Here is a 17,951-nt window from a genome sequence, read left to right on the forward strand (position 1 = left end):
TATCTGTTTTTGTTGTTTCTGCTTGTTTTTCACTGATAGGTTTGACTAAGTCAAGATGATCAAAATTAGAAAACTGAATTTAGATATGAATACCTCGGTCATGTGGTGCAGCTAAGATGCGTGTTTAAAGAGCCTTCTTGTGGGTGGAGAAGGAGCTCAGAGGTTACATATATTTGTTTCTTTCAGAGGACCTGGTTTGATTCCCAGCGTCCTCTGGGCTCACAACCATGCAAAACTTCAGTTCTATATGGTCTGATGATCTCTTCTATCTCCAAGGGCGCCAGACACTCACATGGTACACACACACACACACACACACACACACACACACACACACACACACACTATTCATATGCCAAGTAAAATAAATAAGTCTTAAAAAAAAAATAGCCTTCTACCAGAAGCACAAAGGATTCAAGTATTAGTACACTGACCTATTTGCCTTTCACATAGCCCACTCAGTCACCTAAGGAACAATCACAGAGTACTTGGAAAATACCAATAGAGACGGTGGGAGGTGTCACAGCTGTAACTGCGAGTATATGCTTTTCAACCTTTTCCATAATAACCCTACGCTGCATTGGGGAAAAGGGAAAATTTTAAATTAACAATGACATGATAAAAAACGGAATTATAAATGGGGCACACCAAGCGGCATCTTGTTTTAAGAGTCAGTTTTGAAAAGGACCATTGTTTTAGGACCACTGATTTTAACCTCTCCCCATCCCATCCCTCTCCCTCTCTGTCTCATTTATTGCTATTGTTTTTAAATGGAATTCCTTTCACGGGCCAGGGAGGACTTCCTGGGAATACCACTTTTCTAGACAAAGAACTTTAAACAAATGACTAGGGTGAAATGACTTGAGAGGGAGGGCGGGAATGTGGTGGCAGGCCAGAGCAGCACCATGGCCTAAAAGCACTGCAGGCCACACGGCAGCTGTGACACTTAACTGAGAAACAAGGCTGAGGACAGTGGCTGAGGATCGGTTAGAAAGTTGCTTCAGACACCCAGGCGAGCAACAGGGAAGGCCGTAGCTATGGGAATGGAGAGAAGCAGACGGCTTCAACAGACAGCAGTATTATTACAATAAAACAGTAGTTACCTCGCATGGAGAAATTTTTGTTATAAAAAATCACAAACCAGGAAACCCTCCTCTAACACCATGAGGATAAACATCCTGAAAATCCCCACTAGCAAAAGCATAAGGATGGAGAAAGAGAAATCCAGGCAGCCACGAGGCAGAAAAACATGACCTCTACACCCTCCCTTGTTCCTCCTCCTCTGCTTCAGCGAAGGCTGCCTGCTATGTCGGGCCATCCGAGTTGGTCTGCACCTCACAAGGGCGCTGAGCCTTGCTAACAGAGAGGTGGACCCAAGTTGCCGGCCCTGTGCCTGCCAGCAGGGCTGGTTCATCTTCATGCACTGGAGGGCAGACACTAGCTATCAGCCCCTGAGCTCGCCCTTGTCTTGGCAACAGCTGTCACACCTTACCCACCTTCAAGGGACAGAGGACTCAGGTGTGAGGGCAGCAGCAATGAATGTCAGCTCTCAGGTGTGCACCCCCAACGTGTATGAGAACAATCCGTCCCACCAGGCTTAGTGAACAGCCACGAACCCAGTGAAAGCGGGGCCTGCTGGTAATGTTAACTTTAGTTCTGGGGAGTTACAAGTGGCATTTAGTTTTGTTAATATAAATTTAATAGTAAGTGGAAGGAAATATGTAACATTCTATTTATTACCTTGTCACTTTAGCCAGGGTAATAAACTAAAACCATAGCCATTAATACTGCAGATATATGGGTTTGCCAAAGTAAGAGTCATTTAATTATTCAAGAGAATTGACTACGAAGAAAGCGTACTCTCCGCTTTACAAAACACACACACACACACACACACACACACACACACAGAGAGAGAGAGAGAGAGAGAGAGAGAGAGAGAGAGAGAGAGAGAGAGAGAGAGAGATGTAGCCAAGGAGCTAGTCCTAACAGTTTCCATTCCCTTATGTTAATTATTTATTTTCACAACTTCAGTACAGCATAAACTTAGCATGCTTAATCCCCATACAGCCTTCTAAAACTTGACTTTGAATTGTAAAAGCCTTCTTCCCTTTCTCTGTGTACAGAGCCGTTCAGTGTATAAAGACATATTTAGCTCTGTTACTTCCCTCTTCTTGCTGGTGGATTACACCTTTCCACACAGGATTAGACATTCCTTGAGAACTGGAACAACACTTTGTCCCTAACAATGAACAATACAAATGCACTGTCCATCTTATCCCACTACAGGAAGTTTAAAGGAAGGGTGTTGTGTATCTCACCCGCAGGCCGTGGCTATGCCACAGGAAATAATGATACAGAGTCATGATTGCTTGTTCTTGGGTTAGACAACCGGTCTTCAGGATACAGACCATGGTGATAACTGAGGTTACGCAATGGGACCTGGGCAAGTGGGGGCAGTGACAAGAGGCAAATGTTTCACCCCATCTTTATACTTCAATTGATGAGAAGGTCAAAGCTTTAAGGTATTTTTTTTTTTTTTTTTTTTTTTTTTAATGCTAAGATAAATGCAGTATGGAGTTGAAACAGTAGGGACAGGGATGGAGCCATCCCTGGCAATGGACTGCTAAGCATCTGGTGCATATTTCTTTTTCTTCTTGACAAACAAGCAGCCCTATCAGCTCTCCTTGCAAAGATCTGACTATCAGAAAGGGTTCTGGCCAATGAGGTGTGAACACACGTGCTTCCTGCTTCCCCTCCCGTCTTAATGGTACTACTGTCCAGGGTGACCTGGAAAGCCCTGAGCATGTGTGTGTGTGATCAAGCTTCTACCCCACTCTACCCCAAATAAACCACAGGTTTCTGTTTTTGTTTGTTTGTTTTTTCTTTAATCTATAGAAAGATCTTGAATTTTTTTTACATAATGAGTAAACAAATGCCTAACTTTCACTGTGTTAGAATCATTGAATTTGAGGATGTTTTTGTTAGGGGTTGCCTTCTCTAACCAACATGTTACTTTTTTAGTGTTAAAAGATAGGTTGTAAGCAATTAAAAGGAAATGATACTGAGCTTACTAAATTCTCAAGTCTTACTGAAGCTTAACTCGTTAAGTAAAAGAGAATATTCAGTCCATCCACACAGAAAGCATCCAATAATTTACCATTCTGAAAAGGGATGACCAGGGCACTATTCATCAGTAAAGCCTACAGGTTCTCCTAATTTCCCTGCCTGTGGCCTGTAGCAAGTAAAAGAAAATCCAAGAAGTACAGGATCCAGAATGGAAGCAGACAGATTCCACAGGGATGGTCTGAACACTCAGTCTCCTCTCTGCCATCTTCAGAGTCTGCAAATGGGCCGTTTTATGAATGTTGCCACCATCTATCCAAAACAGGGAATTTTAATCCGGTCCTCCCTCCTTCAAAGATGGGCCTGTCTGAAATGGGTAAGGATTCAGCAGCAGCACCATCTTTAAATTTTTGAAATTTTTTTTGTTTTGTTTTGCTTTTACAAAATAAAACAACACATGGGAAGTTTTCATTTCTCTTTTTATAAAGAACACACATGACCAAAAATGCTGGCACAGAGTGTAAACTGGTACAGCCACTTTAGAAACAACACCCAAAGGACAGTCCATCACACCACGCAGATACAGGCACATTCATGCTCACCACAGCTTTATTCACAACAGTAAGGAAATGCAAGGAACAGACATGAAAATGTGGCTCACACGTACAATACAGTTTGATTTAGCCATGAAGAAAAATGAAACTGCAAAAAAAAAAAAAAAAAGTACTGAATGAGGTTCCTGGGCCCATCTCATACAGATGTTAGCTTTAGTTCTGTGTTTGTTTAAAATGGAGAACTGAGTACCTGTGGAAAACTAGACACCAGGGATATGATATGACATACATACGTATATATATATATATATTAAAGTATAAAGGGAGAAAAATTGGGGAGTTGTAAGTTTAAGCAGGTATTGTGAGACTGGAGAAACAAGGAAGAGCAATAAAAAAGCTACAAAATAGAGATAAGGGGAGTTGCTATGCTCCTAGAGGCAATGGGTTAAAAACAAAGCTCCCTGACCTGGTTGTAGTCTGTGTCCACAGGACACAGTTAGAGGGGAAAGCCAGGCCCCAAAGATGTTGTGAGTGCCACCATGTGGGCACTGGGAATTGAACCTGTATCCTCTGCAAGAGCACCAAGTACTTTAACCCTCTGAGCCATCTCTCCAGCCCTTGCTTAATATTTTAACACACAGAATGCTACTAAATCTTGAGCACAGTTTTTGGCAGGGCTGAGGCAAAAGGCCTAATCATCAAGAAGAACAATCTAAAGATGGAATCTTAAAAAAGAATACAATATAAATTATTTAACTTTTAAAAAGCATTGGACCTCATGGCTTACAACACGACATCCATTTATAAGAAGCTGGGAAACAACACTGGAGGATTTTCTTGATTAAATCAGCTGCCCTGATAAAAACTATAAGGGGAACAGTATGATCATACCAGTAAACACAAATCCCATCTCAAAAACTCAAGCGAGCCCACTGAGCACCGCGATCAGCCAGAGAAGCAAAAGGCATTTCTGCACCAAGAAGGCTATGTGAAGGAATGAACTATGGTGAGGGGGGAAAGTCCCGTGAAATGGAAACACCTGGTTCTGGCTTTATGAGCTCTCTGGTTGCCCTGAGAGCTACAAGCCACCATCTAAAGGTATAGGGAGATGATGTCCAAGAGGAGTCACAGATGACCAACAAGCCACAACACCGGGGAATCAGCCTTACCCTGAGCCCCTCTCACCAGCCATTGCCTGTCCTGTGATCTCACTACAGATGAAAAGCAGACCCTCACCTAACATGTAGCATCGATTTCAGAGAGGGATTCTAAGCTGAGAGGATCAGCAAGATGCTGACATTAGTATTTTGAAAAGGAGAGAAAGAAACAGCTGAGCCCTTGACTACTCAGCTGATATTTCTCTATTCATTCTCTTGGCATCATTAAAATTTAACTGAAATTCTTTTTGAAATGCACAATAATGGATTAAGGGAATAAAAGTTTTAAAACAATGGCCTAAATTAAAAGAAAATGGTATGTGGTTTTTCTGTCATGTTAGGCCAGCACAGAGCTCACACACATGAACCATCAGTGTTCAGTCCATAGCATGCTTGCCAGCCAAGCATGAGGACTTCAGTTCAGAAGTTGGGAGTGGCCCATGCTGGGGAGGCAGAAGCAGGAAGATCTTTGGGGCTCACTGGGCAGCCAGCATAGCTACTTGGTCATCTCCAGGGCATTCAGAGAGCCCTTCCCAAAAGACGGGTAGATAGCTCCTGAGGAAAGGTCTCTGACCTACACACACACACACACACACACACAGAGAGAGAGAGAGAGAGGGGGGGGGGGGGGAAGAAGGCAAGGGAGGGAGAAGAGGTAAAGAAGAAAAGAAAGAAACTGGCCATCATGGCTGGGGAGATGACTCAGCAGGTGATGGCATTTGCTGCCAAGCCAGATGACCTGCGTTCCAATGGGGGTGGGATGGGGTGGGGGGAACTGACTGCAAGTCATCTTCTGACTTCCACATTCAAGCAAGTGGCACAAGTATACACACACCCAAAATAAATACAAATTTAAATTAAAAAATCATCAAGTATGGGCAAGTGGCACACCTTCCTTCTGCCTTTCTAGAAAAGGAGAAACCCAAAGGAAACAGAACCCAAGCACCGAAGAGAAAACATGGTCTATTGACTTCGTCAAATTAATGCTTGTGATTCACACAGAAACAGAACAAAGGTAGAAATGAACGTGTTTAATTTACAGGAAAAAGTCTCCTAGCGAGTCTGTTTCTGTTGTTTCAACCAGCAAATAGCATGGTGAGCACCACGGTGTGGCAGGTGGTGTTCTGACAGCCACAGGCTGTATACCCTACATCCTTGTCCACAGAGTGACAGCACAAAGCCACCTCCTGCCTCTGTAAGACTTTCAGACTCATCTGAATGTAAAACTAAAGAACGGACCCACGGGGAGGGGGTGGGAGTGGGAGAGGGCTGGGAGTGGGGGAGGGGTGGGAGTGGGGGAGGGGTGGGAGTGGGGGAGGGGTGGGAGTGGGGGAGGGGTGGGAGTGGGGGAGGGCTGGGAGTGGGGGAGGGCTGGGAGTGGGGGAGGGCTGGGAGTGGGGGAGGGGTGGGGTGAGAGTGGGGATGGAGGGTCTTCTTTGCCTCTTTTTCCCCACATCTTGCAGGTAATAGAACACAATGATCTGAAGTGACCGGGTTGTTGACAGCAACGTCTTAGAACATACCACAATATGACTGAAGACAGAGGAGCTAACAACACTGTCTGTGATGTGAGACTCTTGTGAGGGTTAAAAGGGGCAGCACAGGGGCTTGGAGAAAGTGATGGCTCAGTAGATGTCAGCCCTTGCTCCCCTTACAGAGGACCTGAATTCAGCCTCCAGCACCCATATCAGTCAGTGCACAACTACTGCTTAAGAAATTCTACGCCCTTTTCTGGCCTCTGTGGGCACCTGTTTTCTCTCTCTCTCTCTCTCCCTCCCTCCCTCCCTCCCTCCGTCCCTCCCTCCCTCCCTCCCTCCCTCTCTCCAATGGCTGGGGCTGCTCAGGATCAAGATACAGGGTCTAAAGCTGACCATTACTACTAAGGGCTATGAGACACCAAGCAGGTTTTTGAAGCTTTCAAAGCTGCTCCCCCATCGCACCGAGCCATCTAGAGAGGGGTTCTGAGTATGGAACACTGGTCCATAGGACACAGGCACCACTAGTGGAGGTACCGATTCAGTGCCTCTCCAGAAGGACCTTCCCATCTGCAAACTCTACTCCCACAAACATCTGGATTCCAGCAGGTCCTTGCTGCTCCAGCTCAGCCCCTCAACGCTTCTCTGTGATGGTGAGAGCTCTGTCCCCTCTACAAGGCCAACTGTGATCACAGCACCACGAGGATTCCAACTGCTAAGTCAACTCTCCAGCTCGCTGTTTGTACGCCTCACCTTCAAAGGCCTCCGCAGAAGGCACGGCCATTTCTCCCCTGCTCTCAGGGTTCCCTTACACTGCTGCTGCCTAAGCAAAACCAACTGCATTACTCCCAACAACGCCCACAGCGTCTTATCTGACAGCAGGCTTGTTCTTGACTGGTGTGGAGGATGTGTACTATCAGACTGTCCCGTATCAGTTAGAAAATAGAACTCTTTCAAATTTAAGACTGATCTTGTTAGCTCTGGTAACTTTAGTTTCCAAAAAGTTAACATAGTTTTAATTTCACAATTTTATATTCACAGCTTAAACACGCACGCGCTCCTTTCACCTTAATTTAAGCAATGGTTGGGTCACCCACTTCTTTAACTTCCTTTTCCCAAATGAGGTTCTGGTGTGGTCCAAAACCCAAAACAAACTTCCTTTGGTCTTCATATCAGTCTGAAAAAGATCAGAAACAAGTTTTGTTAAAGAAACAACTGCAGGTTACAATATAGCCCCGTAGTATATTTATGTTGTTGTTTATGTGTCCTAGTTAGTTCACCTGCTGTAATTGTTCTCCAGTGTAGTGCCTGGACAGGGGGCTGTCTGCATGCTAGGCAACCGTTCTACCTCTAAACATCCTCAGCCCTCTTGATTTTAAATATTGTGTTCCTCATAAGAAGTGCTCCCTCAATGTGTGAGGAAGGAAAATGCAGCTGTCCACACAAGGGAAAGTAGGGATATGTCCTAAGTAAATTGGGTTAACTGTGAATAAACTATTCTCAGGCCTCTGTTGATGAGGCCACAGGTAGGCGACAGAGGTAAATAGAGAACATTACTTCTCAGCCTCTGTGTCTATTAGAACCCACACCCTGACCTGCAAGGGACTCTAAGTCACAGCTTGGTGACAGGTGACTCTGCCTTAGGAAGTGGATTTGAGAACTGACTCTAGCAGGTCTGCCTGAGATGTGACAGGGACAAGGAGAAATGCAGGGCTGTGTTTACAGGTTCTATGGAAACTCCTCCAGCCAAGGGACAAGTGCTCATCCTGCTTCCTGTTTCCTATCAAGGGCTGGTGTGCAGGGCCAGGGAGAGACACCTACAGCAGGGTTCAGGGGTTACACAGCACCTCCATTACAGAAGGGCAGACAGACAAAAGTGTTCCTGGATTTAAGAAAAAGGGCTGGACTGCATGGGACAGATTAGAAGATGAGGAAATTGCAAGAATCAAGAAAACAAATGGGTATTTGGTATTTACATGGACACAGCAATAAGTACTTAGAAGAGCTAGAAACATTTCACATAGAAGATCCTCCACAACTTCACCAAATGATCTAGAATTGGTGCTTTGTTTTATCTGGGATTACACTATTTTTTTTTTTACGGTTTTGTTAGAACACTAGTCTATATTCCAGTTTTCCTAGAGAGAATTTAAAAATGAAAGCAATAACTTGAATGTTTCCATATGGTCTTCAATTATTGATAAAGGGCAAAGAAGTAATGATGAGTGTAATGTGAATTTTAATTGGTTTTAATACTAAAAACCCAGAGTCAGATAGATATAAGGATTAATGTGAAAGATCAGAGAAGCTGAGCAACCAGCCACTTCTTACCTCTACTGAATCCTCAGACCAAAGTGGCAATCCTCTCCCTATGAATCCTCACACTGGAATGCCAGTTCTACAAAACCTCAAGATTGAATCCTGAGCCCCTGTCTCCTCCCGCCTTATATTCATTCTCTATCCAGTCATGTCACTTCCCATCTCCAGCCCCCTAGTGATGGGACTAAAAGTGTGAGCCACAATCACTTGGCTGGTTCTCTTTTAGACTGATTGAATCCCATGCAGCCCAGGGTGGCCTTGAACTCACAGATCCATCTGCCTCTGTCTCCCGAGTGCTGGGATTAATGGTGTTGTCACCACTGCCTTGCCCCATGGGCAAGTGTGGCCCGCTTTGCACTCTGATCTTCAGGCAAACAAAATGTCACCACAGATGAGAGCTTGTGAGATGGGATCCCACACATCTTAAAGTCAGTGGCTTGTCTCATACGAAAATAATGAAGTACAAGAAGTTAAATATATGTAGGAGAAACACTTATCAACTGGAAGACAATCACTTCATATTAACTTTCATGACAGCCTTTCTAAGAAATAGTTGATATAAAAACAGCAGAACACTACATCCTTCCATTACTAAAAAACAACCTGCAGGTGCTTCAGACAAGTAACACCCAGGTGTCAGACAGGCCGCTCTCTTCACAGCCTGGGCCTCCTCCAACCTTTCCTCCTTTACTTACTGCCAATCACTTTTAGTCAACTGGCCTTTGTGTCATCCTGACCTGATTCTGGAGGATTTCCAGATTCCTTAGCGTCGTTCCATTAATTCTCATGAATTCCATTCCACTTGTTAGCTGTTTAAAATTCCTGAGGGGGGGAAAAAAAAAATGAAATGTGGATAAGACCACAGGTGAGTACATATATTTCAGAAAATTGGAACTAGAAACAATCCAGTAATACTTGACAACACTTAGCATTTTCCTAAGAAATCAACCCAAAAGGAACGAGATGAGACACTCGGGATGCTGTCTGCTAATGATGTCACTGCTGGGACACCAAAGGCAAGAACACCAAAGGGAAAGGAAACGGATAGTGTTTCACGTTCGCTTGCATCTCCTAAAGCAGAAACAGACTTTTATCGCCGGCAAAGAACATAGTGGTTTCTTCAAGGAAAACTATGCAATTAGCTACAAAATCTGTCAATATACCTAAGTTCTCCCCTATTCTCTAGCATGAGATCACCTTAGTAAAAATTTTAAAATCTGTTACAAAACATTCCAATGTGTACAACAAATGTTACTTAGTCTATAATAACAATACATAATCATGTGGTCAATGTTTAGTGAGTGTAAAACAGAAACGAAGCAGAAGTGATTTCTTTAAACACGGTTCAAGGATTCATACACTCTTTATGTTCCTGCTACTCCCAGAAAAAATCAGTAATTTCAAATTAGCCGTGATAAGTGATTTTAAAACACATGTACAATTCTAATTCACATAAAGAAGAATTAGTCAACACATTACTAATACAGTAACAATTTCCCTTATCAGCTAATCCAACAGTGTTAGACAGTCTAGTGATTTACCAGCTTGCTTGCTTTGCTTGTTTTTTGTATCAATTTCACAATGTAGTGCAACCTAGGCTAAAATTTGTGATCCTCCTGCCTCTGCTGCCCAAGTACTGTGATTACAAACATGTGCCACCATGGCTTGCTAATAATGGCTTACTTTTAAGGCGAGAAAAGTAATGTTGAGTCATTAAATTACAGAGAAGGAATGTGTTCGGGTTTATACCACATCCAAACAGCCACTTCTGGGGCTAAGAAGATTTAAGCAAAACTTCAATTTCACAAGCCATCTATAGAAACAAGTCTTCACCCAGGAATACAGAGAATGTAAAATCAGACAGAGCCCAAGATGGTAGTGTTCACAAACGACCTCTTTGCTTCTAGAAGACCCCCAATCAAGGCCAAGAGCCCTGGAAAAGAGAAACAACTTACCACAACTAGGAGCAATTTACCTATGGGAAGTTTACTCTGCCTTTCAAAGGATCAGAACTCGTTAGTGATCATCAGAGGACAACAACCCTAAAACTCACTGACAGCACACTTGTGTAGCCTTTTCTCCCTCCTCATAGCTGTGAATTCTCTTGCAATACAGTAATCTGGACGGCAACTGCACCATTTTTAATGGACCTAAGCTCCCTGGAGGCAAGGATTCCCATCCATCTTCTGATACCATGGGGTAACAAACCATGGCTGCTTAGTGGCTGTCCCCCCTTCCGAGTGAATGTACCCCCTTCCCAGTGAATGACCCCATTTTCCAGGATGTCCCCCCCTTCCCAGTAAATGTCCTCCCCTTCCGAGTGAATGGCCCCCCTTCCTAAAAGAAAGCTGCTTTAGGTTTGTTCGACTGAGTCACAGAGCCCCAGAAATGTCTGTGATGCCCCCAAGCATAGCTGTAAACTATAAAACATCATTTACAGGAAAAATCAATTAGCCAGTGTTTGATCGTATAGCTAACAGGCATTCATGACAATTCACAGTCAAAGATCCAAATCAGAAGGGCTGGCAGCCTGATTCAGTGTTGGTGATGCTTCCTTTCCTGCTCTGGACAGACTTAATTAACTACATCCTAGCACTGATAAGTTAACACGTGGGTGCCCTAATCAGACACAGATCCTAAATAGGCACTACCCTAGTTGTGTGGATTGCTATGACAGAATACCTTGGAAATCTATAAACAAGAGAAATTTACTGCTCACAGTTGTGGGGCCCAGAGGTTAAAGACCAAGGATCCAACAAATCCAGAGTCTGCAAGGATCTGTTGCTCACACATAGTGTGCAGCTGGGGGTCCATGAGCCTCTTTTATGAAAGCAGTAAATGGCTTCCTCACCCGAGAGCCTCACCTGCCAAGGCCACCACAGCAATAAAGAAGAGATTGATAATTTGAATCTGGGGTTTCAAAGTTGGCATGAGAAAGACTATGACAGAAGCTAAAATGCAGCATCTCACTGACAGTTAGGATCAGGAGAGCTAGTGAACCAGAGGATGCTTCTAGACTCCTAAGCCTCAAACATCATCTCTCAGGATACATAGACTTTGAGATCATGGATTATTATACTGATCATGTGAAGGTATGGGCAACTAAGGGATATTTTTTAAATCATCTATACATTTTCATTTTCTAAAAGTATAAAACTTTTTCTTGTTCTTTTTTCCCTAAATAAACAAGAAATCTAAATTTCAAACTGGATGCAGTAAACAGGTGTTTCGTTAAGCTGCCATCTCCATGGACTTAAATCAGATACCAACCAGTAAGCAACGCTCAACCAGACTGACTCCTAAGCACAGAAATACTAAGCAGCATTGACAACTGGCTGTGCTCTGGGGATTTCTTGAATATGTGGTGGTAAGAACTCGGGAGTGGAGCCTGGGCTATTCCTTCCAAATACAAAAGAAATTTTCTTCTTGCCACTGCCTGTTTCCATTGGAAATTGTAAATATTTGAAGATTCTATCTGCTAGCATCCTCAGGTAACTCAATAGTATATAGTACATGATCACTGGCCTAAAACAGTCAAGCAATTCTGAATTATTTATACTCATGGAAAATGCAAAGTTTGTGTACTTTGATATGAACCTCATAAGTAAAAACTAGCTAGAAATCCTGCTGTGTGGATCTGGAGAGAAATCTTATGAGCCATATGAGGAAAGACCTCATTAATATTTCAGCAACGAAAATATACAAAATATCTCTGGCCTCAAGCTTTATAAGAGGAAAAAATAACCTTGGCAAAAAATTGCTGAGGGAATGTGAGGGGCTTTACTACCCCCTACTCTACTTTTTGTGGGGGAAGAGGCCCATCTTTCTAAAGAGTAGTGAAACCGTACCCTACCTGAATGGTCAACCAACTACAGAGAACCAATTTACATACTACTTTAAAATAGAACTGGAAATCAAAACACTATTATGTCACACATGAAAAAGCAGAGGAGCTCTATGGCTTTTAGAATGAATTGATTCGTCATTCATCTATCTTCGGGCCAGTTAATTTGTGCATTTTAAAATGCATGGGAGAGAAAAACCTCAGTTTCATTGTACTCACTTCTTGATTCATAACAAAACAAACAAGCAATAAACCTATTAGAGGGGGAAATAAAGGCAGATGACCGCCTCCAGAGCCCCCTGCCATCCATGTTCAGTGAGCAAGTCCATGAATAGGGAAAACCGTTGCCAAGCTACACATCACATACAGGGGTGATAACCAGAACGTACCAAGATCAAAAAAAGGGATGGGGCTACGTGAAACAGGGTTTGCAAAAGAAGAAAAGAATAATGGCTAAGAAACACCTTTAAAAGTAGTCAGCATGCTTAGCAATCAGGGCAATGTAAAGTAAAATTACTTTTGATATTTCATCACACCCCAGATAAAACGGCTAACATTAACAACACAAATGACAATGCATGCTGCCAAGGATGAAGGGCAATCCCTTCCCCACCGTTGGGAGTGCAAACTGCCAGTCACTCTGGAGATGGTGTGAGCATCCTCAGAAAGCATGGACCTGGACGCTGACTGCAGTGAGCATATGGATCACTGGGAGCTAGCTGACCTCCATGGCATTGTCTTCCAGCCTATGAACCTGGGAAGCTTGTCCACTTATTTAGGTGCTCTTTAATTCTTTCCAACAATTTTTATAGTATTCAGAATATAGACTGATTTTTGTTACATTCATTCTTACTCTACTTGAAGTTCTAACCAAACAAACCTTAATAAGAGCTACCAAAAATGGAAACAAATGCATTTCTAAAAGCCAATTCCTTCATAACTTCATAATTTGTAATCACTGAATTCTGTCATAACCATGTTGGGCAGCTTTACATTACTGTGACAAAACTGTTTGTGCGAGGGGAAGGCTGAGTTGGCTCACAGTTTCAGAGGCATCAGCACATAGTCACAGGGCTCCGTGACATTTGGGCCTGAATCCAGGCAGTTCAGTAGGGAGCAATGACAAAGCCAGGAGCCAGGATCCCAGTACCGGCAGCCTTCAGGTGCGCATCCCTGATACCCTCCCTCCACTGAAGCCTATCTCACCAGGTTCCATCACCACCCAATAATAAAGACCAAACTCTTAAACCAGAGGCCTTGGGGGACATTCAGCATCCACTGTAGCTAGCAATACAGTCTATGTGCACTATCATGCTGTCTTGCTCTAGAACAAACCTTATTAAATTTTCAAAACAATTCTGTATCTTCAAAATTTGTGTTATTTGACAAAACCCCATTTCACCTGTGCTTATAAACAATTCCTAAGATGTGGGTTTGGGGTTTTGTTTTGGTTTTTTGTTTGTTTTTGTTTTGTTTTTTATACCACCCAACACTGTTTATAAAGGCACAACCACCTTTCAGTGAATGCATATCAGGGTCTCTACCTCATGGCAACTTCTATGAAAGCCTATGCTAGACAAAGGAGAGTTCAAGTTAATGTTTCCCTGATAGCATAGCTCTTGAAGTTCAAAGTTCAGCAATGTAAGTGACACAACTGAGTTTTATGTCCAAGGAAACGGCCCCCACATTTGAATGCTTAGTCACCAGGGAGTAGACCTATTAGAGGATTAAGAGGGTTAGGAGGTGAGGCCTTGCTGGAGGAAAGGCGTCACTGGGTTTTGAGGTTTGAAAAGCCCACACTAGCCCCCAGGTCTCCTTCAGCCTGCTGCCTGTGGAGCAGGGTATAGTTCAGCTCCTCTTCCAGCACCATGCCTGCCTGTGTGCTGCCATGCTCCCTACCATGATGATAATAGACTGAACCCAATGAAGCTGTAAGAAAGCCCCCAATTAAATGCTTAAATAAGAGTTGTCTAGGTTAAGATTTCTAGATTACTTACTCTGGTTTGGAAAGCATCTTTTCCAGGTTAAATTCCTTGAGATACTTTATTATGGCGGCCAAGGAGCAGATCACAGGCTTCTCTAGGTTAATGACACCAGAGAAACTCTGAGAGCCTAAAAACAGAATATGTATCCTCAATATTATTACTACAGTAAAAATACATTAAGTAAAATTCATCTATAAAAATAATTATTTATATCATGTATACTAGGCTTGTGGGTCATGACCCCTTTGGGAGTCAAACGACCCTTCCACAGTAGTTATCTAAGACCATCAGAAAACACAGACATTTACATTATGATTCAGAACAGTGAAAAAAAAAAAATCAGTCGTGAAGTAGCAATGAAAATAATTTTATGGTTGGGGGCCACCACAACATGAGGAGCTGTATTAAAGGGTTGCAGCATTCAGAAGGTTGAGAACCACTGACCTAGGTAAAAAACTGATAAACAGTCCTTCTCCTTCAACTGAGAACTATTTTAACCTTCTTGTTGTATTTCCCTGGAACAGAGTGTTAGAAGATAACCCTGTCTCCAGTAAAAATGATCTCAAATCCATGCATTACTCTGGCTTAGAAAGAAATACACTCAAATACAGAGCGTTGGCCTTCTCTGAGCTCAGTGACTCTTAATATCTGGCATGCGCGTTACAGAGCTCCACCAAAAGATTCCTGAAGGGCACAGATCTCCTAAACCAGGGCAACTCATTCCCACAGACGAGCCTCTGTCCCTCACATGTAAGTCATCACGTGGGGAAAGCAAACTTAAGGCCTGCCGGCGCCACAGACTTCATAAGCTGCTGTGAGCATGGCTTACTCTAAGTACACGAGCCTGGTAGACAGGCTGCTTTCCATCCTATAACCTTATATCAGTCTGAGGCTCAGAATGGATTGTGATGTCTTAAGTGGATGCTAGTTCATACTGCTTTCACAGGTGGAATACAGTCTCAGACATTCATTACATTTGACTTAAAGGCATATGAAACCAGACAATGATGCCTTGGTGATGGCGAAATGTCAAGATAATAAGGCTTAAGCAGGGGCTAAGACAGGGCTGATGGCAAGTGCTCTACAGTGTGTGGCATGGACAGATTTCCTCCCTGTGCGGTATAATGGGGGTAGAGAGAGGAGAAGTCTGTCCTGAGAGAACAAGAAGTCCCTTTTCACCTTGCCAAGCCTGCAACTGATCCTGACGCAACCTAGACTGACAGGAACAAAATCACACCCTACTATGTGACAGCAAATGTGAATTAAACACATAATGGTTACCACACATATTGAGTCTGCTCACTAATGTGCTGGCACTATAATTCTGGCAACCACCCTTTCAAAATGCTAGACTTTATCAGAATATTTGTCAAACACTGTGTAAAGCAATGAGATGAGCCATCTTTAAAGATGGAGAAGAAGGGTTGGCCAACTACACTACACCTTCATTAAAAAACCAGCAGAGGAGTGAACAGTCACAGTGAAAAGGAAGACATTACAATGGTGTCCGCACGCTATTAGCTCGGTTTTCTTGTTGTGGCTGTTTTGTTTTGCTCTGTTCTGCTGAGACAGGGCTTTGCCCACTGAACCAGGCTGGGCTGGCATTAGAAACCTCCCTGCCTCAGCCTTCTCAGTGCTGGGGGCAACAGACATGTGCCAAGCAGGCCCAGCTGCAGTGGTATTCTAGATGAACCCATGAGCAGGTGTGCTGCCCTCAGATCCTTCCACATGTTTCTGTTCACTTCCTACTTGTCACTACACTGAAAGTCACACTCATGCCTTTATCCACACTGGGAATCAGTGCAATTGAGGACACACGGCTAATATCAATAAAATACTTACCCTTGCTGTCAGCTACCTCTCTGGCATAAAACTCTGTAACTGCCTGGAAAGCATGGCTGTATTCAAAATAAGTGTTATCCATCCTTTCCACTCGAATTCTGTCATCCTGCATACTGAAAAGAAACAATTGAAATTTCAGAGAATTACCCACTATCTTGAATTACACGTATTAAGGTGTCAGTCTTGAACAACAATAACAACAACAACAACAAAAGGCAGGCTCGTTCGTCCCTTATTGTCTTCAGCACAGACTGAGAACAAGGTGAAACTAAGCCTCCATCTTCATGTGAAAAGTGTTCTCCTTTTTTTTTTTTTATAGATTATCTCAATGCTACTTTGTCTACTCGCATTTCACAACACTGACTGCTTCATATGTGATTATCCAAAAGAACTCACTGAAATCAGAGGCAGCTCAACTATGAATGCAAAGGGAGAAATTTTAAAAATCATGGTGTTCAGAAATTCTAGCAAACAAAACATTGAGTTGTTCATTCTCGACGGGCACCTCTGCCTAGCTGGCTCGGTGCCAAGTCCATCTCATCCCAGCCACCAGTGAATTCCCCTCGGCCAGCTCTCACTCTTAAAGAGACACATAACCTCTTCAAGTAGGAGTAAAAGTGTGTATAAGTAAACACTGAACAGTTCGTTTCCCATTTTTCCTGAATCCCTCCTCTACATCTATTCTTTCTCCCATAACTGGATGGCTGCTATCACCTCACAGCCCAGGTGGACCCTTCCACAGTCTTTACTGTTCATCTGATCAGTCACAGATGCATATAGACTTACATAATCTATTCTCCACTGCATTATAAACAAACGATATGACTCTATACCCATCTTGTTTTCCTAGGTAGTATTTCTTTAAAATCTCTGCATATGTCAACAACTTGTGTAACTCATTCTTTTGAATGGTGGAAGATATGTCATAGTATGCTGATACAATGTATTCAGCCACTTCCTTATTGCTTGATGATCACTCAGTGTTAACATTATATTTTATGTTCAAACACTTTTATTTCAAAATAGTAAAGTAAAAGATAGAGCTATGGCCAGTCGCATTCATCTAGTCACCTTTCTCTAGGATACAAACACAATCATAAATTCAGTGCGCTCTTAGGCTCTGCAGTGCGTTGCAGAGGCTCACGTGTCTAACATCCTGAGTCCTGTTTTACTAAATCCGTAGCATTCACTTTGGGACACAATGCTATACTTCTAAGATTTACAAAGGCATACTCCATTCACTTGTGAATGCTTCTAAGTACTCCATTCTTGTATGTCCTACTAAAACTGACATTTGTTTTGCAGATACAATTTATTTGAACTTATTTTTATACACAGCAGAGGATTAGAAACACAGTTTGACTCTTCATGTATTAACCATCAGATATAATTACAGAGAATTCCATCTTTCTTCATTAATCATGACATTCCCTCCACTACCCATGTCACATCCCTCTAGGTATGACCCTGTCTCAGTTCACTCTACATTTTCTTGTTCATCTGTATCTCATCCAGGTCTCTATTAGCATGGGTAACAAGAAACCTATCTATACCTTACTCTCCAAAAGCTTTTCTAGTCTTGGGCCTCTGATTTTCGTTATAAATGTCCAATCCATCTTAGCCAGTTTCACAAACTTTACTGAGATTTTGACTGGATATATAATGACTGATTTAGAGAGAAATGTTACCTTGACAGGAATGTTCACTGA

At 42.8% G+C, this 17,951-nt stretch overlaps 1 protein-coding gene across 1 annotated transcript in view; it reads right to left on the bottom strand.

Annotated features, from left to right (window-relative positions):
* Msh3 (mutS homolog 3) overlaps nucleotides 1–17,951 on the bottom strand; it is a 134,074-nt gene that overhangs the window by 66,504 nt on the left and 49,619 nt on the right. The window contains exons 9-12 of the mRNA XM_051182952.1: nucleotides 16,243–16,355; nucleotides 14,413–14,527; nucleotides 9,309–9,393; nucleotides 7,320–7,429 (exon numbers count right to left, since the gene is read on the bottom strand). Coding sequence (XP_051038909.1) covers nucleotides 7,320–7,429; nucleotides 9,309–9,393; nucleotides 14,413–14,527; nucleotides 16,243–16,355 — 423 coding nt within the window. The remainder of the gene's footprint in view (nucleotides 1–7,319; nucleotides 7,430–9,308; nucleotides 9,394–14,412; nucleotides 14,528–16,242; nucleotides 16,356–17,951) is intronic.

This window comes from Phodopus roborovskii, unplaced genomic scaffold (genome assembly GCF_943737965.1).
Source record: "Phodopus roborovskii unplaced genomic scaffold, PHOROB, whole genome shotgun sequence".
Classification (NCBI taxonomy): domain Eukaryota; kingdom Metazoa; phylum Chordata; class Mammalia; order Rodentia; family Cricetidae; genus Phodopus; species Phodopus roborovskii.